Source organism: Magallana gigas, chromosome 4 (genome assembly GCF_963853765.1).
Source record: "Magallana gigas chromosome 4, xbMagGiga1.1, whole genome shotgun sequence".
Lineage (NCBI taxonomy): Eukaryota > Metazoa > Mollusca > Bivalvia > Ostreida > Ostreidae > Magallana > Magallana gigas.
The window spans coordinates 2,509,096-2,535,958 of record NC_088856.1 but is presented as its reverse complement, the minus strand read 5'-3'; the positions used below and the strand labels follow the sequence as shown (position 1 = coordinate 2,535,958).

Genomic DNA, 26,863 nt, shown 5'->3' with positions numbered 1-26,863 from the left:
AAAAGGAAGCTAGCTCAGCTGGTTTGAAAAATGTTGTATGTTTTTTAATGTTTGTGACTAATTCTTGTCTTTATTTTCCTTGTTAAAAATAACATATATGCTGGTGCTAGAGGACGCTATCAGCTATTATCAACAACTATATGTAGAATAGAACTTTTCACGATCAATACCAGATACATTATGATAGACTTTCCCTCGGCCAAAAAAACCCGAAAGGACGAAAAAACCTTTTGCTTAAAATATGTTTTAAATGATAACAGTAAAATTCATTCACTCCATCCTGTTGGCGTTAAGAATTCCCAAATCAACCCAGCTGTGTCAGCCAAAATTTGGAAAAGAATTGTTCTTCCTTCTTGTCTTTATTCATGTGAACTTTGGACTGATATCACAAAAAAGGACCAGTCCAAACTGGAATGCACCCAACGACATTTTTCAAGAATTGTGCAAGGACTCTCGAAATACTCACCTTCTCTCTCCTGTACATCGAACCTGGGCCTGTGGTCAGTAAAAGGATACATAGACAAATGCCGCCTTCTATTTCTCGGTAGACTAATGAGAGCGGACAAAACCACTGTTCATAATAAAGTTTTTATGTATTTATCTTCCGAGGATGTTTCAGATAAATATATTGTTACGAAGACTATTCAAAAGACAGCAATTGAGTATGATTTGTCTCTTAATGTTAATACAGATTGTGTTTACAACAAAGCTATATTTTCAAAACAAGTTGTCAAGAATGTGTTTATTGAAGAGGAAACAAAATGGAAACAATTGTTGTACAGCACTCCTGAAATGTCAGTATATAAAAATATTCAGTGTAAATTAAAGCCAATTCATTTATGGGCAATTGTTAAAGAAAACCCTGGTCTGAGAAAATATTTTAATCGTTTCATTGCATTATTGTCTATGAAAACGGTTCCCAAATTGTGTAACCATTGTAAAAGAATGGAAAACAATTTTAACATGCACATTATGCTCAATTGTTCATTATTTATGAATGAGAGAGACAAACTTTTGGAAGATTTATTAGATATTTTAGATGTATTTGAATATGTTTCTTTTGATTTGCAAGATACCGAAATCCAATATTTGGCTCTATTAGGGTGCATTGCAAATACCAGTTTTGCCCAAATAACATTTGAAAAGTGGAAAAAATTATAATTTGTGTATCGAAATTCGTAATTTGATTGTGGGATCATTTTGTTATTAATTGTAGAAAAATTTAAAATAATAGTGTTTTCTCCTGAACTGATTGTAAATATGTTTGCATTTATGTTTATTTCTCTCTTATTGTTTTTTGTTATTTAGCTTCATGTTAAACATCATAATACTCTCCAATAAGAGGAAATAAAGAATATCTTATTTTATCTATCTATCTATATATATATATATATATATATATATATATATATATATATATATATATATATGTGTGTATGTATATATATATATATATATATATATATATATATATATATATATATATATATATATATGATAGAGCACCTGACAAGAGATTCAGGGGGGCCGGGTTCGAATCCCAGTCTGGTCCGTCATTATTTTTCATTGACGCAAAAAAGAAATGCTATGTGACCCAGAAATATAAGATTTATTAATTACTCTTATATCATTAAAAATGACTTCTCTAATATATTCGTTTTAAAAAAACATGTGTTCAGAAAAAAGAAAGCGTTTACCGGCTCTAATGCGGATGAAAATCCAGGTGATTTTATAAATTTTATCCAGTACAACAGACCATGATTCATTGTCTCCGTAATTTGTCAAAGAGAATGTGTCCATATCACCATCACATCCGAGAGAAGCCACGTACGACCCATTGGTAGAGGACTGGTAGGCCTCTCGTATTTCATAGGCTGCCACGTTTCAATTTTTATTAAAAGACATCGATATTATATATTAGCATTCGTTTATATTATATACTTTTATGAAAACATCTTTCACCAAATACAAAATCTAAAACTTAAAAAAAACTTACCTTTGACGGGTATTTTAATAATCAGTGTTAAACAAATAATTCCTAAAGCATTTCTATCTTTCATAATGTCTTATTTTACAGTACATGTATCTAATTTCGATTAATCCTTCCTCAATTGAACACTGTTATAGTATTCTATAATGATTCTAAGTGCATCTCTGATATGCAAACATATGTTCCCGATGCTCTTCCGTCCGCTTTGTGTGGGTTTAAAAATGTGCTTTTGATATTGAAGGGGAAAAGAATTAACAATATTAATTCACTGTGTATTTTATTACTGTAAAGCGTTTCTCTTTTTCTTTCCACATATTATTCTAAATAAATATTAAAGAAAGAGAATCATTTTTAGATGCGTTTGCGTTACTTTTGTCGGTACATACCTTATATTGCCTATCATTCAATAGCTTTTACATTTTTTCTTGTTAGAAATGTTCCAGTGCTGCATAGTCGACGTAAAGAAGACAATACACGTCATAAAATAATGATATCTATTTAATATAAAAAAAATAATAATGCAAGTTAGCACATTGTAAGATTGTCAACACATATTCTCAGTTAAATAAAGGTTAGAGAGTCACTAAGCTTCTTCATGCTGTTCAGCACATGAAGCCATCAACAGAAATAACCATGTTTGTTTGTCTTGAGTCCATCTTCCGACCTATTACATGGACCAAGTTTAGACGTTGTCAATGTCTCTTTTGGTCCCACCCTCTTTTCCCTTTCGGTAATGTCCATTTCTTTGCCTTTCTTTGACTGAACGTTTAGTAACATCCACAAACCAGTTATATTTACAGCTATTTCCTTTTATTTATTACCTGAGCTATAGGGATAATTGAATCGCTTGAATGCTGCATCAAATAATCTGGAGTCTTATTAGATTTCATCGTGGTTCAATCCTTCGCGAAATAATAAATAATGGTTTAAAATTATTGCTTTTGATAGGTGTCAGAGAAAACACGAAATTACGTCCCCACGAACCTGTAAATTTTAAGCAATTCACAAGAAATGGTCTCCACAAATCTTATTATGCCCCTACAAATATCTTTCTGAATAAGGATTGACATAAAATATTTTGAATAATAGGCCTGAAATGTGAGTTAAAATTTTGATGTTTCTGCAAAATAATAAGCCACAGTTGATACGGCAATAACATATTTTGGATGGTCAATTGCTACACATCAAGCTATTAAATCTGTCGCAAAAGTGTCCAAAACTTATCGTACCAAATATGAACTGAGTTTACAGTTGCAAAATAACTTTGGCTGTAGGTGTTTATTGCACTCTAGACTCAATAAAAATCCTATTTAGATTCATGACATGTTCTTGATCACTAGCGCAAATAAAAAAATTTAACCAACTAAGCAATCGAAGTGTTAGTTTTGGTTTTAAAATTCAGCTACATGGATTTCATTCTGTACTTTGATCAAACACAAATTAATTCTTAATCGTTTCGTTTCGTATTTCCGGTGTTGTAACTAATGGCTCAGCTGTAAATAAAAATGTATGTAATACGTGTCCATGGATTATTTCATGTTACCATTTACACAGGGAAATTTTGACGGTAAAGTTTTTATTATGAAACATAGCTCCATTTATGCAGAATCAAGATTATGACTGTATTACAATATATTCTAACGTTAACGTATTTTTTATAGAGACTATAATTACATGTATGATACATAAGAGACAGGGCTTTACCTCTTGAATTTCTCAGAACCGCATCCATATATTTTTCATTAAAGAATACAATGATATACAATGTCTGCACAATTATGTTGGAGCACAATGTCCACCGTGTACGAATTTGATAATGGATAGTTCCTTTCAATTAAAAGTACTTACTGTCAATTGTCAAGGCCTTGGAGACCCAAATAAAAGAAGAGATGTTTTTAAGATATTAAAAACTAAAAATTATAATATTTATTTTATTCAAGATACTCACTTTATTCAAGAAGTTGGAAACCTAATACAAACACAATGGGGATACAAAGCTTTTTTAAGCTCTTACAAATCTAATTCAAGAGGGGTTGCTATTCTTTTTAACAACAATTGTGAGATAACAATTCATGAACAATACAGAGATGATAACGGAAACTACTTGATTCTAGATGTTATTGTAGAGAATCTACACTTTCTGCTTATAAATATATATGGTCCAAACTCTGACAAACCAGAATTTAATTCTCAACTACTGAATACCCTCCAAGATATTTACTCTTCTCAAGACATTATATTAGGTGGTGATTTTAATTTGATTTTAAACAAAGAATTAGATTCAGTGAATTACCTACATCATAATAGCCCTAAATCCAGACAAGAAGTTAATAATCTAATGAATACATTAAACTTAAAAGTTGTTTTAAGGGAGAATTACCCAGATTCTAGAATGTTTACTTGGAGAAGAAGAAACCCCATTAAACAAGCTAGGCTTGATTTTTTTTTAAATATCAGAATCATTGCTACCCAAGATATTATCAGTCAAATCGGAAAATAGTTACCGGTCGGACCATTCACCTGTCATATTATCTTGTAAAACTAGTGAATTTAAAAAAGGCAAAGGTTTTTGGAAATTTAATAATTCTTTATTAACAGATAAGGAATATGTTACTTTAATTAAGGAAGAAATTAACAAAGTGAAGCTTCAGTATGCATGCCCCATATATGAGAGAGAAAGCGTTACAAATATAGACAATGAGCTTATCCAATTTACAATTACAGATCAAACCTTCCTTGATATTCTGCTCACAGAAATTAGAGGTAAATCAATATCTTTTGCAGCATTTGAGAAAAAACAAATAAATAAAAAAGAAAAACAATTGGAAAAGGACATACTTAACTTAGAGCTTAATTTAACAGATCAGAATATAAATGAATATAGTATTAAAAAGAAAGAGCTAGAAAATATAAGAAAGATCAAAAGTTGAATAGAAAAACCTAGTAAATATTTCCTTACACTAGAATCTAGGAATTATATCAATACGCAAATATCAAAACTTGTTAAAAATGATGGATCTATTCTATATGATCAATTTGATACATTAAATGAAACAAAATGCTTTTATCAGAATTTATACCAAAAAGAGAGCACTATGTAGATTTAAGTGAAATTAACGACAAACTGAATGCTTGTAACTTGCCAAAATTAAGTGAAAATGAGTCAATTACTCTTGAACGGCCCATAACAAAAAATGAAGTCTTATCCTTTCTCAAAAATATGAAAAATGAAAAAAGCCCAGGTCCTGATGGTTTTCTTGTGAATGCTTCAAATTTTTCTGGCATGACCTGGGGTCATTTATCACACGAGCAATTAACTTTTTAAAACAAGTTAAGCATTTTTCAGAGCCAAACAAATTGGGTATAATAACCTGCATTCCGAAAAGTGGTAAATTTAAACAGTATCTAAAAAAATTGGAGACCAATATGCCTTTTAAATGTTTTTTTATAAAATTGCATCAGGCTGTATTGCTAATAGGTTATACATGGACAAATTAATTAGCAGAGATCAAACTGGATTCCTGAAAGGTAGATTCATAGGTGAAAATATCAGATTAGTATATGATCTAATGAACTATACCGAAAGAAACAATATTCCAGGTTTACTTATGTTAATTGACTTTGAAAAAGCCTTCGATTCTATATCATGGGAATTTGTTTTTCATACACTTGACCTATTTAATTTTGGAAATTCAATAAAAGATTGGATACAAACCTTTTATAATGGCATAAAAACATGTATTATTCAAAATGGAATAATATCAGACTATTTTTACCCTCAAAGAGGGTGCAGAGAGGGTGACCCAATATCACCCTACTTATTCTTGCTCTGTGCAGAAATATTAGGAGCAATAATTAGAAATAATAAAGACATTAAAGGTATAAAAATAGGTGATACTGAATACAAAATTTCACAATATGCAGATGACACCTCTTCATTTACAAATGGATCACCAGAAACATTAGACGGTATTCTTAGAGAACTAGATTTTTTGCGGATATATCAGGACTAAATATAAACTTTTCTAAGACAAAGATGGTTGGATAGGAAGTAAAAAATTCTCAAAAGAAACTTTTCATCACTCGAGATGGAAACTTGATTGGAACAATACAAACTTTGACTTGCTGGGAATAAATTTTTCGGTAAACTTAGATGAAATGATAAACTTAAATTACAATGTAAAACTAAAAAATGTAAAAAAAACTAATAAAGCAGTGGAAACTACGTAAATTAACAATATTTGGAAGATTAACTGTCATAAAATCCCTTATATTCAAGAATGAATCATTTGATACTTACATTACCAAATCCAAGTAAAGACTTCTTAGAAAACTTTGAAAGAGAATTATTCCTTTATCTTTGGGGAAGCAAAATACACAAAGTAATTAAACAAACTATTATACAAGACTTTAGATCTGGCGGTCTTAAAATGGTAGATTATAAAGACTTTATTCTGGCCTTGAAGTCAAGCTGGATAAGGAGACTAACTCACTCAAAATCTATATGGGTTAATTTGTTAGAGACAAGTCTAAATACAACAGTGAACAATTTATGGCTAAGAGGAACAGACTTTTTGTCCAGACTTGGTAATATAATGCATAACTGTTTTTGGAAAGAAGTTTTTTATAGCTGGTAGAAAATAATAGACATTTCAGCCCTTGAAAATTAAAACATTCACAGTGAAAATATATGGTATAACCCACAAATTAGAATTGATAGTAATTCAGCTTTCCTAAAAAGTTATTTTAATGCAGGCTTCATATTTATAATTGATCTTTTTAATTCAGAAGGCAATTTCATAAGTCTTGAATCCGTTAATAATTTACATGTAAATACAAACTTTTTAGAATATGCTGGACTTAAAAAGGCTGTGTTGGATAGAATTGGTACTTACAATACCAAAGAGGCAAGAATTAAAATACAAGCACATATACCAAATACTATTTCAATTTTCAAGAAAGCAAACACAGGTTGTAAAGATATGTATAATATCTTAATAAGTAAAAAGAAAGAAACAATCAAAGCAGTCTATGAATGGCATGGAGAAGGTTATAGACTTAGTGCCTCGGATTGGGGTAAACTTTTTGAGCTCCATTTTAAAACTACAAAGGAATCTAAATATCACTGGTAACAATTTCAAATATTACACAGAATAATTGCAACAAACTACTTTTTTACGAAATCAAAACTAAAAGACAATGAGCACTGTACATTTTGTAATGTAGAAGTTGAAACCATTGAGCATCTTTTTTTATGACTGTCCTAATGTTAAAGAGATATGGTGTGCAGTTGAAGAAATGATTCTATCAAAGTTTAATTTTCCGATAGTTTTATATAGGTGTATTATTTGGTAAATTTAACAACAATAATATTTACAAAGTTCATAACTTACTGACACTTGTTGTGAAACAGTTTATTTTTGCCTGTAAATACAAAATGGTACCCAAACTGGATATGAGTGCATTGTTTACCATAATAATCAATAGATTACTTATTGAAAAATATTTCCTTTTAAAAAATTGTAATTTCACTCAGTATGAAAAACACTTGAAACAGATTTGTGATCTACTCTGACTGATGAAATTTTCAATAAAAAATCGACTTAAAAATCGATACAATGTTTCTGTACATAATACTATCAGTCTTTCTTTCTGAACTTTCTCCCCTATAACTTTCACTAATTGTATATTTCTATGCATATATATTTCTATATATATATTAGACACCAGCTAATGAGAAAATGTTTTTTTTTGAAATTGTAATTTCACTTGCTATTATACTAATGACATGTTTATATGCAATTGTGAATTGAAAATGTCAAAATAAAAAAATAAAAAATTCTTCATCGTTCATTGTAAAAATGTGAAACCAAAAAGAAAGGTATACAAGTATTGTAAGCAAAAAATACAAACCAAAATACAATCACATCAATATAAATTTCAAAATTCCACGCCAAATTCCGATGCTGTCTTAATACGTTTTTTACGTTACGTTATCGCTGCTATCTTAAAAATCAACAACCAATTATAGGTGGTGGGGATAGATATGAGTAGAGAAATTCACAGTGATAGAAGAAGATCTTTACAGTGGAGAACTTTGATAACAAAGAATAAAGAGTTAATGTGGTATTCAAATACAGTGTATGTATTGCGCCAAATTTTTGCAGTAATTAGGCTTATGAATGAAATTAGGCTAGTGAATGAAATTATATGTCAAATAAAAACAATCACATCAAGATTTTAGACATGCTCAAGTCTCGATATTTAATAAAACGAGCTCCTTTTATTAACTTTAAATGATTTCAAGAATGGACTATACATGTTAACAACATTTGAGTATTATTGAAAGCAGAAAACAAAGTTTGTGATATTCAGTTAAATTTGCAAAAGATATGTTAAAAGTTAAAACAACATAGATATTTGAGCAAGTCTAAATGTCTTTTGATAAATCCCATGGCGTTCAAGATGTTTCTTCCAACTTTTTATATTTTTCACCATATCCGTTTTCTTCCGGGGTATTTAGACTGAACAGCCATCGAAACATTCTTCTCTGTAAAAGAAAATGTCAATTTAAAAAATGACTGAACATTTTTTCGAAACGTCACCAATATTTATACCATTTTTTATATCTTTCATAGAGATTTAAATCAGTGAAATGCTAAAAATCAGCTCAACTCTTCTGATACTATACATAATATAATAAACAACAATTGTTTGAATATAGTTAATCACAACAACTTATATTCAAAAAGAAAAAAATGTCTTTAAAAAGTGATAAACAGATGACTTCTACCGTGTCTTTTCCTTCCGATATTATTCCCATCTTCTGTATCCTTTGTATCGCAGATTTATTTATTGCCATTACTGAACTCTGCAATAGTTGCAAGATATAAATATGTACATGATGTGATCGATATAAAAACCAAAGACCTCTATAAAAAGTGTGATATCACACTCATGCCTAAATACAAATAATATTATTTCGAGAAACAAGATCGTATATAATTATATTTCTGATATAAACCTACATTTTCTTTTAATATACTGCGATTGAAATCTGTATACATCGTTTTCTCAGTCATAAAAGACTCGGACTTCTTTACTTTATTCTTTTTTATTTTCAATTGTCGAGATCTTTCAAATTTGCCACTTTTCTGAAAAAAAAAATTGTTTCAGGTTTTCATTACAACAGGATCTATTATAATTGTTATCACTATAATCATTTTATAATTATCATGTAAAACAATCTTCACCTTATCTTCTTTAAGCGGAGAATCAAATTTAGTTGTCGACTTATTTCGTGAAATGGAAACAGATTCTATTTTTCTGTGTTTAGTTTTTCTTTTACATAAACTGAAGGCTGGATACTTGTTTCTTAACCCTTGCATCACCTTTTCGGAAAATAAAATGAATTTTATTGACAAATTATAAATTAATACATAATTGTTTAAAAGTTTTATATGCCAAAACAAAAAAGAATATTTTAAAAAAAAGATATCAGCGAAAAAAAGAAGAAAATTCCCGATTGATATATGTTCCATGGATATACTTACTTTGTTATTCATCAAAACGTGTGAAACAAATATAAAAAATCCCTGAAAAATTAAAAAATAAAAATAAATGGCGCAATAAGGATGAAAGAAGTATTGTTTTTCTTTGAAGTTGTTACAAAAAAAGCCCAACATCTTGAGCTAGTCTGACCTGTAAGGAATTTGCAGCGACAAAAATGTACTGAAAGATATCTGTGTCTTCGTTAATTGCCATAATTCCAAATACCCAGGTCACACCAAGAACTGGAAGCAGTGTTCCTAAGGATCGTAGTCCGGCCCTACCCGTGTAATGTCATATTGCAAATAGTTTAACTTTTATGATGATAATGGTATTGTAACAAAAATTATTAAACCAGATTTCAAAAGTAGACAAATTTGATATTTAATCTATTAGTAATGAAGTATAACATAAAACGGGATATATCAGCATATACAAGTGAATGTATATCTATGAATAAAAAGATAATAACTTACGTCGCTTTTTTATGTAAAGAGGATTTAGTCATTACGCTTGTAGCACATAGAACTCTGACCAATGAAACAATAATCAGAAGGTTTAACTGAAATTTGAATATAAATTGTATGACAATATTTTTTTCTTATAATGAATCATTTCAATATGATATAAAATTAATTATTTTTTTCGAGAAAAAAACCTTTCTTATTTCAAATTTTCATGGATTACAAAAGTGCAAAATGTATTTTAAAATTTTATTATATTTATTTGTTTTGTTGAATTTTTTTTTGAAAATTTTGTTATATTTATCTACATCGTCAAAATAGAAGGTAACTTACGAATGATATTAAACAGACAGGAACAATAAACAGGTAGAGAGAGCCCCCATCCATGGACAACCAACAACTAACAATCCAAGAAATAAATGGATACTTGTCAAAAATAGTACGATCAGTGCAGAGGAATAATTTAAATGGCATAAAATGGACACATACTATTTTTTCAGGTGATAACCTTTTCTCCAGAACACTCCAAGGTTTGTTGCAGTAATAATGACAGGAATGCCTGTTTAAATTGCATTAAAAGTAAATAAAGCATTTTGTTATACTTTCATGTTAGATACTGAAATCTGATTGGTTAAGACGCAGTTAATAATATTTACTATTACCCTCAGCGTTAGCAACGCACTTGGCAACGGGTAACATTAAAAAATGTTACATGCGCGAAAATTATGCGCGTACGGTTCGCTGTAGAATTCACGTTATTCCTATATAAAAGCAGTAAAATTTTCTTAAAAATTTCAAAAAAGACATTCAGTATAACAAAATAAATAGTGCCTGTTTGGGAGGATAACAGTTGAAATTGACACCCCTCGAAAACCATTCTCAACCTCCGCTTCGCGTCGGTTGACAATGGTTTTCTCGGGGTGTCAATTTCAACTGTTACCCTCCCAAACAGGCACTATTTATATAATGTGTATCTGAAATACGAAACACCATCTATGTTAAACAGAGAGAGAGAGAGAGAGAGAGAGAGAGAGAGAGAGAGAGAGAGAGAGAGAGAGAGAGAGAGAGAGAGAGATAATGGACTATTTAAATGGAAACACACCAATACCTGCAAGTGTACACGGCAGGTACACCCACTTACCCCATATTCCTACCAGGAACCAATGGACTCTAGACTTAGATCCAAAATTGCTTGCCACACGCATAGCGTAGGACGTGACTGATATACGCATGAAGTAATAGACGCCAATTCCCAGCATACTGAAGAGGGTAACCAGGAAGAAATAGTGAAGAATGGCCGTGATCGCAGTGCACACAACCTGAATGTTGACATAATGATAGTCGTTTATCATATTTTAACTTTAAAAAATAATGAATATGTTAAGTTTTTGTTACTAAAGTTTTGTTTCAATCTAAAACAATAGAGTACATTGCACAAACAGTGCGAAAAAAAAAATGTGAACCTCATTTTCTGTTTGTTCCACTACAGAGATAAATATGGCATATGACGAAATCAACGACCCACAAATATTCAACATTATGATGTTTTGGTCACTTCTGATGGATCTGAAAAGAAAAAAAATATGCAACGCAAAGAGGTTGTTCGTAATAATTTTAACGATTCGCCGTATCCTTATGTAAAAATTATAAATCATTTTTTTACACACCTCCAAGTCAAGATGTAGATTATAAACGTCAGAGATGTGAACGCTAGAGAGATTATCATCCCAACAAGAGATATCGTCTTCAAGGACTGCTTCTCTTCCAACACCTCAAGAAATAAACATTTGTTTGTAAGTTTGTAGGATCAAAAGCTAAGAATCATAATGCATCAATATATAAAAAAGAGATCAATCTTACCGGAGAGTATGGCCGCATTAGAATGGCAAAATTTGTTAGATGGTTGCACCGGCAAACTGTCCTTTTATGATCACTTTCGTTTACTTTGCATCCTTTTTCTGTCCATTTGCTTTTATAAGTAGTAAAATATGTAAGATGATAAAAAATTACAATAATTAATCGATAAAAAAAAATCTTCTTTTATTTCTTGCTTGAGACTTGATCAAATTAATATTTGTATAAAACAATGACAACTCAATGACTACCTTTCTGTAAAATTCCAAGACACACACACGGCGCGCATACCAGTTGTCTCAATCTAATGCACATTAAAGAGAATCAGACACATTGATACAGCTTTTAACACTTTAATTTACATGTTAAACAAAATGATATAGTGTACAAAACATTATTTTAACGCGCGGTATTCAATCTGTTTGCACTGCTTGGAGTAGTATATGACCAACAACATTTAAAATTAAGCATGCAATGCCTAGATACTGCATGTTAAATAAATAGTATAAATAATAATTTAAATATTATATTAATTTTGTTTATGTTGGGAAGATGTTCGATATCTTACACTGTTGATATGTTGGAACGCCAGATTCAAAGACGGGGTCAACTCTCCAAGATTAGGTTGAGTTGTCAGGGACAGTATTGGAGAATTGACAAATGCTTTCTTTGACGTCTTATCTTGATTATCCACATTTGGATCCCTGTGTATAATTCTTTAATCATATCAAATTCTTATCAGCAGTTAGAAATAATGTTTTTTAATAGGCCTATTGCATTTTTTTATGAAGGAGTACGTACAACGTTTAAAATAACATAAAAAAGATTATTTTGAAAAACTCACATGTCAGAATTAGAGGGCAAAATTGTTGACATTGTTTTGTATATTGCAGCCACATAGTTGATCGCTGTAAGAATATCAGAAAATTACAAACAATGATAAATTAACAAAATATTTTTTTAACTAGTAATAAGGACTTAATATGATTAAAAAGATATACATAAATATTGTAGCCAAATTTTCTTTTTAAGTGGGAGTCAGTAAGCTCATTATATGCTATTTAACATAATATATTGACAATGTATGATGCGGTCACACAAGATGATCGTTGTAATAAAATCAGAATTTCACAACAATGATAAATTTACAAAACATTTATTCTAACTGTTGATGAAAACTTCATATAATTAAAAAGGTTTCCACAAATGTTGTCACTTCGTGTATTTTTATATGTGAGCCAGTAAGATGATTGCAAACAATTTAAATTGATAAAGTCACTTCATTCCAATATTAATAAAAAAACAACAAATAACATTTAAATTATTGATACTATTGTTTATTACACAACAGAAAATAGGCAATGTATACCTTTTTCAAATTTTGCTTTTTGTTTTGGTAACTCTAGAAAAGATGAACTTTCTTCAGAGTCGTGAGATGGATTAGTTGAGGTCACATCCGGAAAGTGTATTTCTGTTTCATCAATTTTTGCTTGATTTATTGCCACGCCTTCATGGAAAAAAGAAACAAAAATCACGTTCAGTATTACCCTTTTAAAATATTTTTATTGAGACATGACCGATATGCATAATTCACTTAAACAGATAATACATGAGCGGTTACCAAAATTAGAGCCATTGAACTGAATCGCCGTTATATTTTCTTTTTGAATCACAACTTCACTGAAGTGTTCCATATTCTTTAGGAGAGAACTAGCGTCTTTTTCCGTCTGAAACGAAAAGTGATAATGTGTTTTTGTCAAAGGAAGTCCAACTTTTTTGTATTATTTTGTTAGTTGCAAGCAGTGATCAGTGACAAAAGAATGTATTACGTACTGGTACATGTACATGCACATGTATGTTGTAATTTACACTAGGTGATATGTTTAATCAAAAACCGAACATATATAATAGATTTGCAATTAGCCATCTGTCCGTTGGTATAAAATTGCAAAGTATTGGTGATTAGAAATGGCGTCAGTTAATATCGACTGTATGACAGATTTTTTTTTGACACTTTAAATTAAGATTCTGCTAAAACTTTATTGGCTAATATTTAATCACACATCAAACATTTTTGAATGAGCTTATTCTTATGTTCAAAACTGTAATAAAGTATTATAGGGATTGAAAAGAGTTTTAATTTCAAAACGATCAAATACCCAATACAAACATGGTCTCTTTTAAATTTGTTATTCTAAAGATGATATCTTTTTAAAACGTTTGACCTAAGGAAGCTCACTAAACCTTGAAATAGATTTTCAAATCAGCTGTATATTATTTAATTATAAAATATATCATGATTGATAAGTAGAATACAAGTTAATTAGGCAAGCAAATTTCAATTTTTGTTAAAAAAATTATATTTTCAAAAATTTAATTTAAAAAATATGAACTAAAGCCTCAAGCGTATTCGAACTCATGATCTGCGATTCACAAACCCGTGACTTTAATCATGTGCTATTAGAATATTCAACCATACACACAATTGAACAACACATTGAAATCGCCATTTTGTGACGTAGTGACTTACAAATGTATAAGTCAGGTGTAGTGGTGTACCCTAAAAAAACTTAACAACACAATACTTCTATCCTACACAATCAAAATAAACACGTACCTGTTCAATGACTGCCGACCAAGATTTTGAGTTACTTGTTGACATAACATTGTCAATAACAGCATAAAACGCCTTTGGTAAAGTAATACATATAAATTTTAATTTATAGCAATCTTCACAAATTATATAAACAAACATGTAACATTAAAAACAATGCTGAAATATAGCAATTCACAAAACTTTTTAAAAATAACATCCAAAACAACCAGTGTTTTTTTTTAAGTAGGTAAGGTTTTTAATGTATAATAATCAATAAAATGTATACTTTATTTTCCGTTAGTCTTTGAAAAATCATTTGACTTTTAGCTATTTCTTTTTTCTAATGTTCACAATTTAAGACGACAAGACTGCCATCTTTGGGGAAAACCCATAGATTTCTCATAGTAGCCTTTGTAGTAACGAGGTTTTGTAACTTTGACATATAAATTAAAAATCAATTTTTGGTGTGTATTTTGATTGTCCCAGGATGGAAAACCCAACACATCAAATGAATAAATCACATTTAAATTTCAATGGATTTCATCACATGATGCCCAAATATTCAGTTGCATAAATAAGGAAAATTTGGGTTTTTCTCTCATAACTTTGGATTGACACTGGAAAGGAAACAACTTTTTCAAATTGTGGATTGGACTATATGCATTTAATGAATAAATTCCATCTTAAACATTAGAAATACAATAACATAATTAGGACAATAAAAAAATAAAATTTATTTCCAATTATAAAACTGTTAATCATTTCAGGCATTCAAATTTATAAATGTATAATATTACACATTTTAGTTTTTCAAACGAAGATTAAATGTGGCAAAGTGAATAAGTAACCTCTTTCTCAATATTAGACCCAGTAGAGTTAGAGACGTAAACAATCTTCTCCAAGATGTTCAGAGAGGAGCGCAGGTCCCCGGGACTGATTTCATTGGTCGTCAAGTTCTTCATCATTTGTAAGCTGCTGTTGACTGTCTCCTGAACCTTCTCTGTGTTTTGTATTCCGTCTTCTATTATCTCATTTAACTGTTCATGTTAAAAATAAAGACAAACAAAATGAATGCTTTGTTTAATCAACAAACAGTTAAATAATAGGTATTTTGTTTTAGTTTTATTTATCCACTACGAAATTAGACAACTAAAATACCTGAGATAAAGCATTTATGAAAGCTTCAAGCGTACAGTTCACAAAAGTAGGAAAATCCCACCTTCCACTTGGCTCACAATATCTTGATGCTATTCCTAGATTGCATTTCAATAGAAGTCATTATAATTTCAAATTTTAATATTCTCATACTGAATAAACAAATAATGTGATAATCGAAACAATGGCCCAGTTACAAAATTAATACATCTGATGTAGAAATATAAGACCATTAATCTATATTTTTCATATCTATTTAAAAAATATATAACAATTAACCTTTCTGATTTGCAGGACAAGGTTCATGTTTAGTTGTTCCTGCAAGAGTAGTATTCCACATTATACCTTCTGATTCTTCTCTTTCACATCTTATTTGTCCTATAAAAAATGCAACATTTAATTATCTTGGGTTGATGAGGAAATGTTTAAAATTAAGTTTATTATCCCTCATTGAAAAGAAATAAATGTGTACTTAATAAAATTATGAAAAAAATGCAAATATGTCTTTGTTTTTTTTTATTTTGTAAAGTATATTCTGTAGAGCTTATAAAATTCCTCTTCTAATACTGAATTATTATTTTGATTTCTTGATTTTTTTTTCAAAATGTTAGGACCAATATTACCAGGCTTTATGACAGTAATGTATACAGAGGCAAACACAGGGTCCAACAAATTATCATAACCAGAAAGAACACAGGTGTATCGTCCAGAGTGACTGCTTGCTGCATACAACGTTTTCCACATCGTAGAGAAATTTGTAAAACTGTTATCTAAAGAAACAAAAGTACAGCTCAATTAAACTCATTTGTGATTTCAAGAACGATAAAAGACTTCTTTAAAAAGCCCCATAGATCTTTATGATATTAAAATTCATACAATTTATGAATCATCTTGATCTTAAATTCATATAACCTGATAATACAGATCCATCTTTCTTTAAAACGAGACTTCCGTTGACGACATCATTCAACGAATTTGGATTAATAACATTACACTGCAGATTAATTTCTTCACCGAGCGCTATTGAAAAGTCGTACTGAGGTGTCATCTGAAGTTTCAATCTAGGAATAACTAGATCAACAAGAAGTTAATGTTAACAAGATAATGTACGAACATTATAAAGAAGGCAACTAGGGCAATTTACTTCAATCTTAATTATACAAACTATTTATTACAATAATACTTTGCAATTTTCGTAAAAAAGGGACATTATTGCTTGAGAAGAAAAAAAATATTGATACTGGATAAAAACTAAAGAAATCTGGTTTAAAACCTGTGGTTGTGAAGTTTTTTGTTGCATATATCTCCTGATTTGATGCAATAATTGTCCATTCTCCTAAAAGAAAACCAATTAACGTTAACGTTGTTATATTTTAATGAACTAGAAGTTTATAGATAAAAATTAGAAGTACATCTTAATGTTCAGTTTCCTTGTACTTTACCTCCATCTCGTGGTAGAACGCGAGCTATATGGAGAGTATGTGATGATGTGTCATTATCTTTTCTAATTGACGTCATGGTAAACCTTGTCGAGGAGCTGGTAATAAGGGTTCCATCATGAAACCATTTAACATCGCACGATACATTACTTTGTACTTTCACTTTAAACCAGGCAGGTTTGCCTTCACGTAGTGTTAAATTGACATGTTCGAAATGAAGTATTTCTGTATCTAACAGGGAATAAAATGACATTTTAAGGGTACACATTTTTCAACAGTTATTTTGCAGTTCGTCTTTACAAGCAATGTATCATATTTTATTAAAAACCTGTTTATTCAGTGTTACTTGTTCTTTTATCAATAAACAAAGCAGCCAAAAGGATTAACTGATTCAAAGTTTGTTAATAATATAATTGTTTTTCTGATTCATTATAACATGCCCATATTTTCAGAATTATTTACATACGTGATGTCATTGTTGATCTAGATGTTCTTGGAACATCTGTTGTTTTTTTAACAGATGATGATCCTACATATGTTGATGAGACTGGTGCCGATGTAACAGTGGTTTTTTGAAAGGATGTTAAAGAAACATTCCTTCTTTGAATAGCTTGTGAGGTTACAACTGCAGTTTGAACCGGAGATGACATCACAGTTGTAATTTGATTTTCCGTAGCCGTTAAAGTTTCAGTAGATGTTGGCAAAACAACTGTTGTTTGGGCATGTGTTGATGTGGCTGTTGTGCCGGGTTTTGATGGGCATATAATAGCTGATTGAACATTGGGTATAGTTGGATCATATGACGAAAATGTAGCCTTATCAACTGTAATTCAGCCAAAATCATTTCAGGTTTTATGTTAAAAATGTAATGAAGAGGTATTTATGAAAGAGGCTAAATGCATATCATATGAATTATTTTAGATTTAAAAATGATTGAACCATGAAGTTATGTTGTTTTAAATCTTAAGTACTGCTAGATAATATTCTGTGTTGTACATGAAAAGCTATTCGTAGATAAAGTAATATATGTTATATTTAAAGAAAACAACATGGAAAAAAAGGAACATATAATTTGCATATTTTTGATCTAACCATTTAGGCATTTGACAGAAGAAGCATGGTAAATCCCACAATACTTGTTCTTTGCTTCTGTATGCACACATTGGCTCAAATCTGTTTCTGAACCGCTGCATTCCACATAATTAAGATGAATCGGTCCCGATCCATTCCCAAATAAAGAGCAGCAGCTACCCACTGCACCAGTCCTAGAATATTGATACGGTTTGATATGCTGTCTTTGCATATTTCTTTGGGTTCAAAGAATGTAATTTTAAAAAAAGAAACATTATTGTTAATATAAAAAAAGTCGTTACAGTTTTGAAAATACATTTTCATTGTAAAAATGTGATTGTCACTAAAACTTTAGGAATGTTTTCTAATGTTATTAATTAAATACATTCAAAATTATTGTGTTTGTTTTTACAATCAATACTGTAAAAACAGAACTGAGAACAATAAAACTTTTTATCAAGTGCTTATTTATCTTTTTAAAACCTTATACCAGAGATTCCGTCATCAAAATCATTATAGATTATTAGAAAAATTGGATTCCTTTTACAAGAAACAACATTTTTAGTAGTACCATATGTTTAATATCATGGTTGAGCTGTTTTTAACTTAAATATTTTTTTTATATTAAAATATGAATTTCTTCTTGTAGTCTATAACGATCCAGAGCACAGGATGCATCTGTGTCATTCAGTAAATTTAAACATGACTGAAGGGAAACTGAAATGTGACTTAATGACAAATTAAACTCTGCTATTCAGTCATATTTCCAGACCTTTAAGTTAACACTAGACTTTGACCCGTGCATGCACAGGTTGACGTTGGATATTATAACGTACATTTACGAAATAGATACATCGACACATTTAATCTAAAAATGTGATTCATATTAATGAAGAATTTAACACTTATTCACTCGCTTCGATTTTACACACCATGTTGACATTCAGCACATATTAAATGCACTGAGTTAGAGTTATCTCCCGTATTTCTATTAATGAACAGGTTATAAGACAAATTTTCAAAAACACGTATTTGTAATATCGTTACTGAGTTTATCCATGCAAATGTAATATTGTGGAAACATATACCAAAGAGAATCCCGTGATTTAGCGTGAATGTAATGCACATGCGCAAGATTGTAAAATGAAAAAAAAAATCCAGATGATTTCCGGATTACAAAAGGATTTTTCGTTGATTATGAATGAGCGAAGCTTGATCGAAAAAAATAAAAACAAATTGGTAATCTTCAAGTACCAATGATGTTGAAAATATATAAAACAAAAGACAGTACCCTTCCGATTTCTTGGGATTAAAGCCCAAAAATTCGAGTCTATTGTTTTAATATAGTAGTATAGATTCTATAGGTCGGGGTTGGGGTTAGGTCGATATTTTTTTTAACAATATTGATTTTAACATATTTAAATCATATATTTTAGAATTAGGAATAAAAAAAAATTGTTTCCATATTCCAATATTGTTGTATTAAAGTTCTTGAGAGGATTTTCATTCATTTATTCCAGTGTAAAAATTCAACCCCTCATTCGGCCTACCATCGGATATCACGACTTGAAACAAATTTGAATTTACACTACATGAGAATGTGTCGTAACATGTCGGAACATTAGATTCATGTAATATATTGATGAATTTAATACCGTGACCCATTATTAATTCACACCTTTAAACAAACTATAAAAAGCATTAATATTTTAGTTTGATTGGTTTGTCATAAGGCACATAACCATTATGATATCAAAATCAAGTATACCCAGGAAATCCCAGGGATTTACAAACTACTGCTGCATCGGCGTTACCCCACCATCTTCCACAAACTGTTCCCCAAGTTCCATTTTGATAGACTTCTACTCTCCCCTCGTAAGTAGAACCTCCGACAAGCCTCGTCGTGATTTCTACATAATGATTTTAGTTTTGAAAAATGCTGTAAATACGTGTTGACATGAGAAAGTTTATCTTCACAAGCTATTGAAAAAAGAATACGAATCAAAAATCGGTAAAATTATCATTCATTCGTTACAATAGTAAGCGAAACTTACTTTTGTGAGACGTACAGTTTATAAAAACATCTTTCGCGTGGTCACAGTTGTGATTAACAAATCCACAGTCTTGACATTGCACAATACTGCTTTCATTTCCCTGACACACAACATTAAAAAAATGAATTGGTCCCGTCCCTAGTCCAAAAGGTTGGCCATGTACTGTCACAGCCTCAGAACTGATAAAGATGAAAGTCAATATTATTCATAAATAGTTGTTCATAATTCCTTATCTGCTTATACAATGCATTTTCCCACTAAACAAGGGTATGCTAATGGTATCATCCCCCATTTCCCAATTTTAAAATTTTACAATATTTACCCCAAGATAATTTTTTGTTTTGAAAATTCTAAAAGCCAAAGTGGGTTTCTAACGTAAGATTTGCAATCAACGCTCTAAGATATTGTGATACGCTGTTATTTAACATACTTGTGAAAGAAAAAAGCATATAAAATCAAACTGAATATTATTTTATTGTTTATTTCGATAGTAGGCACTTCACAATATGGAGTTGCTCTATACCTCCTTAACAGTCTATATTACTTTACACTTATACACTGGGTAAGTTACGAAAAGAATATCAAAAGAAGTAAATATTTGAGTTTGCCGTCTTCCACCGATAATATGAGATAAAGAGATAGAGAAGGAGAGAATTACGGCGAGAATCCAAGAGATGTACACACTACAGCTGTGTTATGGCTGTTCCACATATCATCGCACACTGTACCCCAAATTCCATTGTGAAAAATCTCTAGCCTTCCCTCGTATATTGATGAACCACCTACTAGTCGTACCACATCTACAAAAGTAAGTGGTCATCAATAAGCATTGCTTAAACATCATCGTTCAGAAATAAACTATCACTTTTTTCAAACAATATGTCAATGAGGCATTCATCAGGTTCTTGACATATTTTAAGCTATTCAAAGTATATTTGCATAAATGCAAATATGTTTAATTATTAGTCATTTGTACTAGAATGTAGACTTTCGGTATAATGTAACTATTCTCATCTTAAAACGAAGTAAAAAAAGCGCTGGTAGCAATTGAAATATCAACACATTACGTACTATTTAAATGTCGAACAAATCTTTTCAATTTATTTAATACATGTCCGAATTGACAACAATGACAAAGACAGACATACATTACAGCACTGTTTGATACAACTACTCAAAGTCGATGTTCTTGTTTTAATGGTTACATTATGTACATACACCTTTTTTCAATTCTTGTAGATTTGTAGAATATGGCATAAACATAAATTGCTATTGACATTAATAGAATACATAAGTTACCATTTAAAAAAAACATTTATACAAAAGTGACTCCCATGGCCTGGTACATTAGTACTCCGTTACAGTGCAAAATGTGGGGTTTTATTTCTTTTGAGTAACTGCTTTGCTCCATTCTGGACGTCCAGCGCGTAATTGTTCCTCTTTAAGGGCTGGTTTAAATGATATTTCACTGCCATGGATTGTTTTTTTATTACTTGTCAAGATGGCTAATTTCTTCTTATCTCCAAAGTGTTTAAGAATGAAGCAATTTTGATCTCTGGACATAAGACCCTGTTCTTTGCAGGATATCCGGTTTGGATGATTTTGCCAAGCTGTTAGGTATTGCTGTCGGTTGTCAAAAGAACTGACGTGCCATATTAACCAGAAATCAATTCTGTTAAGATTACTATTTATTCAGGTTGGCAACACAAAAAATAGCCATAAAATGAAGCTCTTGCTGCAGAATACCAATTTCGTGTTCGAAGTTTCGTCACGGTAAATTAATTAATATTGGTAGTGTCTTATTTCATTTTTGATTTTCTATAGAGGACACAGTAGTTTTAATATTTTTTAAGTTTTAGATTATTTTATTTCATATTTTATAAAATATTTAATTTATCGGGGCGAACACATACATGTAGAATTTGTGTTAAATGTAAAATCGTGTGAACAACATATGATGACAATTATTCCTTATATATTTTGTCGTTTAAAATACAATGATTATTACAATAACAGAGACTTTTGTTTTTAAGTTATTGTAATAAAAATATCCAAAACAATCAGTAAAATTTGCATCAGAGTTAAAATGTTTCTTATTTTCATGTATAGAAACCTACACTAAACAGACATTAAAAGAATCGTACCATTCGACGGTAGGCAGCTGACAGACACATCCTCACCATGACCACAGTTGGAAATTCCCCAGCCATTGTGCCTACAATCCTCTATTCTTTCCTCAGACCCAGTACAGTTAACGTTGTCTAACCAGATAGGACCCGAACCAAGACCATATCGAGCACAACAATAGGATTCAGAGGTATTCCTGATTAATTACTATATATTGTGAATACAATTTCAATATCACATTATTCATTAAGGTATATGTGGCGTATTTGGAGTAAAATACATGAAAAACATACTATCTTAACGTGGTTACAAGTTTACCAAGATTGACATATTTACGCCATTGATCAAAGAACCTTACCATGTGAACCCTAGAGATCGACACACTACAGCAGAGAGCTGCTTGTTCCATACGTCATCACACACCGTCCCCCAGCTTTCATTGTAGTACACTTCTAATCTACCCTCATACCCAGTCGCGCCTCCAATTAGTCGGACAGGTATGTCTAAACATAAACACGCAAATAAAAATCTTGATACAATATTTTTTAGGGGAAATTCATGCACTTACAATGTCAAACTAAGATGTATTTAGCCGCATAAATGTTTAAGGAATGTCATTTTTTAATTTATTGGCTAAATAATTTATGGCTTATATCAATAGTAATACACAGGTAAAATAATGTAATATTCTATAAACTTGCATTTAAACAAAACATACCTGATTCTCTTATAATATATAGCTCAGTTAGTGAGGTAAATTTGATCCAGAAAATTAACTTTAAAAGTACCTAATTCCAATTCCAAATGTTAAAATCACAAGCATGGGATACATAATATAAGTATTTTGAATATTAAGATAATAAAATAAAATGCTGACATACATAAGTTAACTGTTAGCATACTATATTAGCATGTAGACTTTAATAACTTGTATCCTTTATGATATCTGTCAGATACTCATGTTTGCATTGCATTTTTTTCAATGCCTTAAAAGGATTTGTTTCAATATAATCATCTTGCATGTATACAAAATTATGTTTCATGTATATATACTGTTTACACGATCAATTTTTAACTTGTTTGCAGAGCACAGAAATATAACACCGTAAAGTGGCTATGAACTTCTGATATTATCAATCGTGTTTTAATATCTAATTATTGCAGTATTGTGCTTTATATTTTACAAATGAATAAAACACATTTTAACTCGCAAAAAGATTAACATTTTATAGTTAAACAGCTGTCCTAATTGAATAGTCAGTCATAAAAAAATGCAAATCATTTAAAATAAAATGTGGAATTAATTATTATTTTACTAGTATATCTTCGTTCTAAATACCGTTTTGCCAACAATACTTATGTGTTTTTGGAGTAAAACATTTTACTTGCACATCTTTCTTCTTTGAAAAATCGTGATCAGAAATTATTGTTTAGTTTGAAATACAATAAAAAATTATGTCTAGAATTGATAGAACTAATATGTTTTAGATAAGGTTTAAGCAATGCAGAGTATTTGATATATATCGTTCCAACTTAGCAATTTTTTTTAAACACTGTTTCTAAGGTAAGCAATGGGACCAACATCGCTCTTTTTATAAAAAAAAGTGCCAACAAGATAAATTTCTACATAATGATATGAAATTTTTTTTGAGAAATGCATGGCTTCATTTTACTTTTCCATTACCACAAAATTTTTATCTAAATTGCACAAAATTAGTCAAAACGTCACAAAGGATTTCAAAATACGGTTTGGTTTCCACTTCACCAGAAAAAAGTATAAAAAAGTGTAATTGGTATCCTAATACATATAAGAACAAAATGGCAACAGCAAAATAGTAAGACTACATAAGTAAAAGGAATGTTATCAAAAATAAATGAATGATTGCAGAAAATTAGAGGTTTTTTTAATCACATGATTTACCACGTCATTATGGTTTCAGCTGCACAACAAATTTACTACAAGATGTAACAATTATACGCATGAAAAAAGTTCCATGCTTAACAAACACACCATTCATTTTCAAACCAACTATTATTAACTCATAAAAGAAAATTAATAATCAACAATATATGCATCTCATTTTTACCTCAGACTTTTCAGCCATTTTATTTTGTTATGTCAATTATCAGACTTAAAGTTTCTTAATGTTTCATCATTACTTCACCTAGCGTAAAAATACACAGTGTAGTATCAAACAATAAAAGTTTGTGTCAAATATATGGCAATATATCAAAAGTTTAAAAGGTGACACAACTGTGCACAACGGCGTTCTTCATTTTCCATCGAATTTTCGAGAAGGACGCATTAGTATTTTTAGTGTGAGAAAGTACTAAGTATGGTTGTATTATAGTATAGGATTAATGCCTAAAATTCCAACATTTTTCAAGTTTACTTACACGTAGCTTTTTTTTTTATTTTACTATACACGTTTCACTCATTGTGCGTATTTGTGTGTTTTGTTGCTATGAGATAATAAATGATAACTTTTATGTTTTAATAAACTTCTTCAAGCAAGGCAAATATCTGAAAATATCGAGATATTTTCAGAGTTTTAACTTAAAATATTTAATTCTAAACTGAACGAGAATCTTAAATGAACTTAATAGCAATCATACATCTTTTATAACAATTTACAAAAATCAATATGAAAGATGAAACATATTCAACTTAACATGAAACAATTATCATAACACCGGGAAGAAGGATTCAATAAACTGGGTCAACTTATCTTTCATAGCAGGTAAAAATTGTTATAATTGTATTTTATCGGGCTAGGCTGTAGATAAAGAAATAATGCATTACCAGGAACACTTTATGAAAGACGGAGTCATCATTTTTATTAAAGAAACAAAACAAAATATCATGTTTAATTTCCCGCTTTGATAGAAACACTTAAAAAAAACTGCCTTGTTTTACCAATTTTGCATTACCAAGTTACTTTCATTACTGGTTACCATTCAGAAAGTTGCACAATAAATGTTTTGGCAAAAAATGCTATTAATTTGTTATTTTTGTTTTATTGTAGCACAATCGTGTCTGGAATTACTTCTTATTGTTCTTTTTAGCCACGTTTGATTCTATTTTTTAATTAGTGTTTTACTTTTGATATGTTAGTGACAATATTGCACTTTGCGCATGAAATTAAATATAGATGAGCTATTTGATTTCACTATCCTTTAATTAAGGTTACGATCAAGCTCTGGAAACTTATCAATAATGCTTTTTTTCTAATAATATTTTTGTGTTTTCTTGAAAAATAACGAAAAACAAAAGAAAAGTACAGTGCTGAATAAGGAGGCTAAAGACACAAACTGTTTGTGTCTTCAGCCTCCTTATTTAGCACTGTACTTTTTATTGAAATGTATTGGCTTGATTTTGTCACTGTTCATACGTCTCGATGTATATTCTTATTCTGCAATCTACGTCTCGATGTATATTCTTATTTTGCAATCTAAGATTGCAGAATAAGAATATACATCGAGACGTGTGTACAGTGACAAAATAAAGCCGATACATTTCAATAAAATTTGGGTACTTACTGAGGCTTATTTATCGATTGAAATATACAACTGAGAAAGTTTACCGACTAAGGAATCTAAAACACTTTTTAGGGTTAAAAGGAAAAAATTCTTTCTACATTTTTGTTACAATATCATCTTTTAAATACCATTAAACTATAGAAGACCTCTACAAAAATTAGAGGTAGGATCAGGTACCATGGAGGAGTGAGCATCTTCTGCTGACTGGTCACACCTGCCGCGTGCTCTTTGGTGTTATCGGGAAAACGGAAAAATCCGTAAACTATTCGGTGATTAATAATGTCCTAACAATAAGTAAGTAATACAGTATACTTATAGATTATTTTTGATTTGAAATTATAAATTAGATTTAACATACCAACAATAACGGTTTCCGCTGTTTAGTTTCAAGTAATTAAAATTTAAATCCCTACATATTTCCCATTTTAAAACAATTGTATAATTGATTGTGCTTTTTTTTTTTACAACAATCCCTTAACAATAATGCGGTAAGTAGTAAGTACAAATTTGAATGTAAACTTACCTAGGCAAAAGAATCTTCTAAAATAAACAACTATGATAATATATGAAAAGACTGACACAGCGCTATTCATTTTCACATTCTGATTTCTGAGAAGTAAAACTATGTTTATATTTAGTGTCTTATGGGGTATTAACTCATACTTGTACTCGATGAAGTGTTTTGACTTGACTGAAAGCTTTTTACAAAATTTACATTTGCATTGCATTCAAATTTGCTTTTACCAATGTATTTCAATATATTAAATAACAGTAGCAAAACTTACGTCACGACATCACCAAAATACCATCTATAACTGTCTTCTACTGGTATTTCATTTACCAAAAAAGGTAATTATTATCAGCGATAACAGTGACATTATTAACAATAATCTATTATCATTGTTGAGAAATAGGACATTTCCATTATGTCACGAATCATCTCTGCATTTTAATATCAAATAATCGTTCAAATGCACGTTTGACAAATGATGTCATAGCTTAAGGAGAAGGGCACTATTAACATG

The 26,863-nt window shown here is 30.2% G+C and overlaps 2 protein-coding genes across 2 annotated transcripts in view; both read right to left on the bottom strand.

The window, feature by feature from the left end:
• The window catches only part of LOC105333849 (receptor-type tyrosine-protein phosphatase kappa), a 34,203-nt gene extending 32,060 nt beyond the window's left edge, over positions 1-2,143 (bottom strand). The window contains exons 1-2 of the mRNA XM_066080906.1: positions 1,997-2,143; positions 1,698-1,874 (exon numbers count right to left, since the gene is read on the bottom strand). Of these exons, the coding sequence (XP_065936978.1) occupies positions 1,698-1,874; positions 1,997-2,060 (241 nt within the window). The 5' untranslated portion in view covers positions 2,061-2,143. The remainder of the gene's footprint in view (positions 1-1,697; positions 1,875-1,996) is intronic.
• A 4,184-nt stretch (positions 2,144-6,327) lies between these two features.
• On the bottom strand, positions 6,328-26,470 carry LOC136274348 (uncharacterized). The gene is made up of 34 exons (XM_066080904.1): positions 26,362-26,470; positions 22,657-22,801; positions 22,316-22,494; positions 20,830-20,971; positions 20,172-20,350; positions 19,886-20,027; positions 18,139-18,311; positions 17,513-17,869; positions 17,050-17,277; positions 16,881-16,943; positions 16,520-16,678; positions 16,231-16,377; positions 15,887-15,985; positions 15,611-15,705; positions 15,301-15,489; positions 14,474-14,545; positions 13,478-13,583; positions 13,226-13,363; positions 12,701-12,764; positions 12,425-12,560; positions 12,108-12,160; positions 11,863-11,971; positions 11,670-11,773; positions 11,466-11,568; positions 11,144-11,321; positions 10,492-10,561; positions 10,336-10,402; positions 10,015-10,100; positions 9,692-9,818; positions 9,544-9,585; positions 9,244-9,381; positions 9,019-9,144; positions 8,784-8,861; positions 6,328-8,540 (listed from the first exon to the last, which is right to left on the bottom strand). Exons 1-34 carry the CDS (start codon positions 26,429-26,431, stop codon positions 8,451-8,453), a joined length of 4,254 nt encoding a protein of 1,417 aa, XP_065936976.1. The 5' UTR covers positions 26,432-26,470; the 3' UTR covers positions 6,328-8,450.
• Between the last annotated feature and the right edge of the window lie 393 nt (positions 26,471-26,863).

Coding starts and splice junctions, on each gene's coding strand:
- LOC136274348 (XM_066080904.1), bottom strand. CDS start 26,431: ATGAATAGCGCTGTGTCAGTCTTTTCATATATTATCATAGTTGTTTAT. Junction 16,679..16,880: donor AAAAAACTTCACAACCACAG/GTTTTAAACCAG, acceptor TTGTTGATCTAG/TTATTCCTAGATTGAAACTT. Junction 12,765..13,225: donor AAAAGCAAAATTTGAAAAAG/GTATACATTGCC, acceptor ATATTCTTACAG/CGATCAACTATGTGGCTGCA.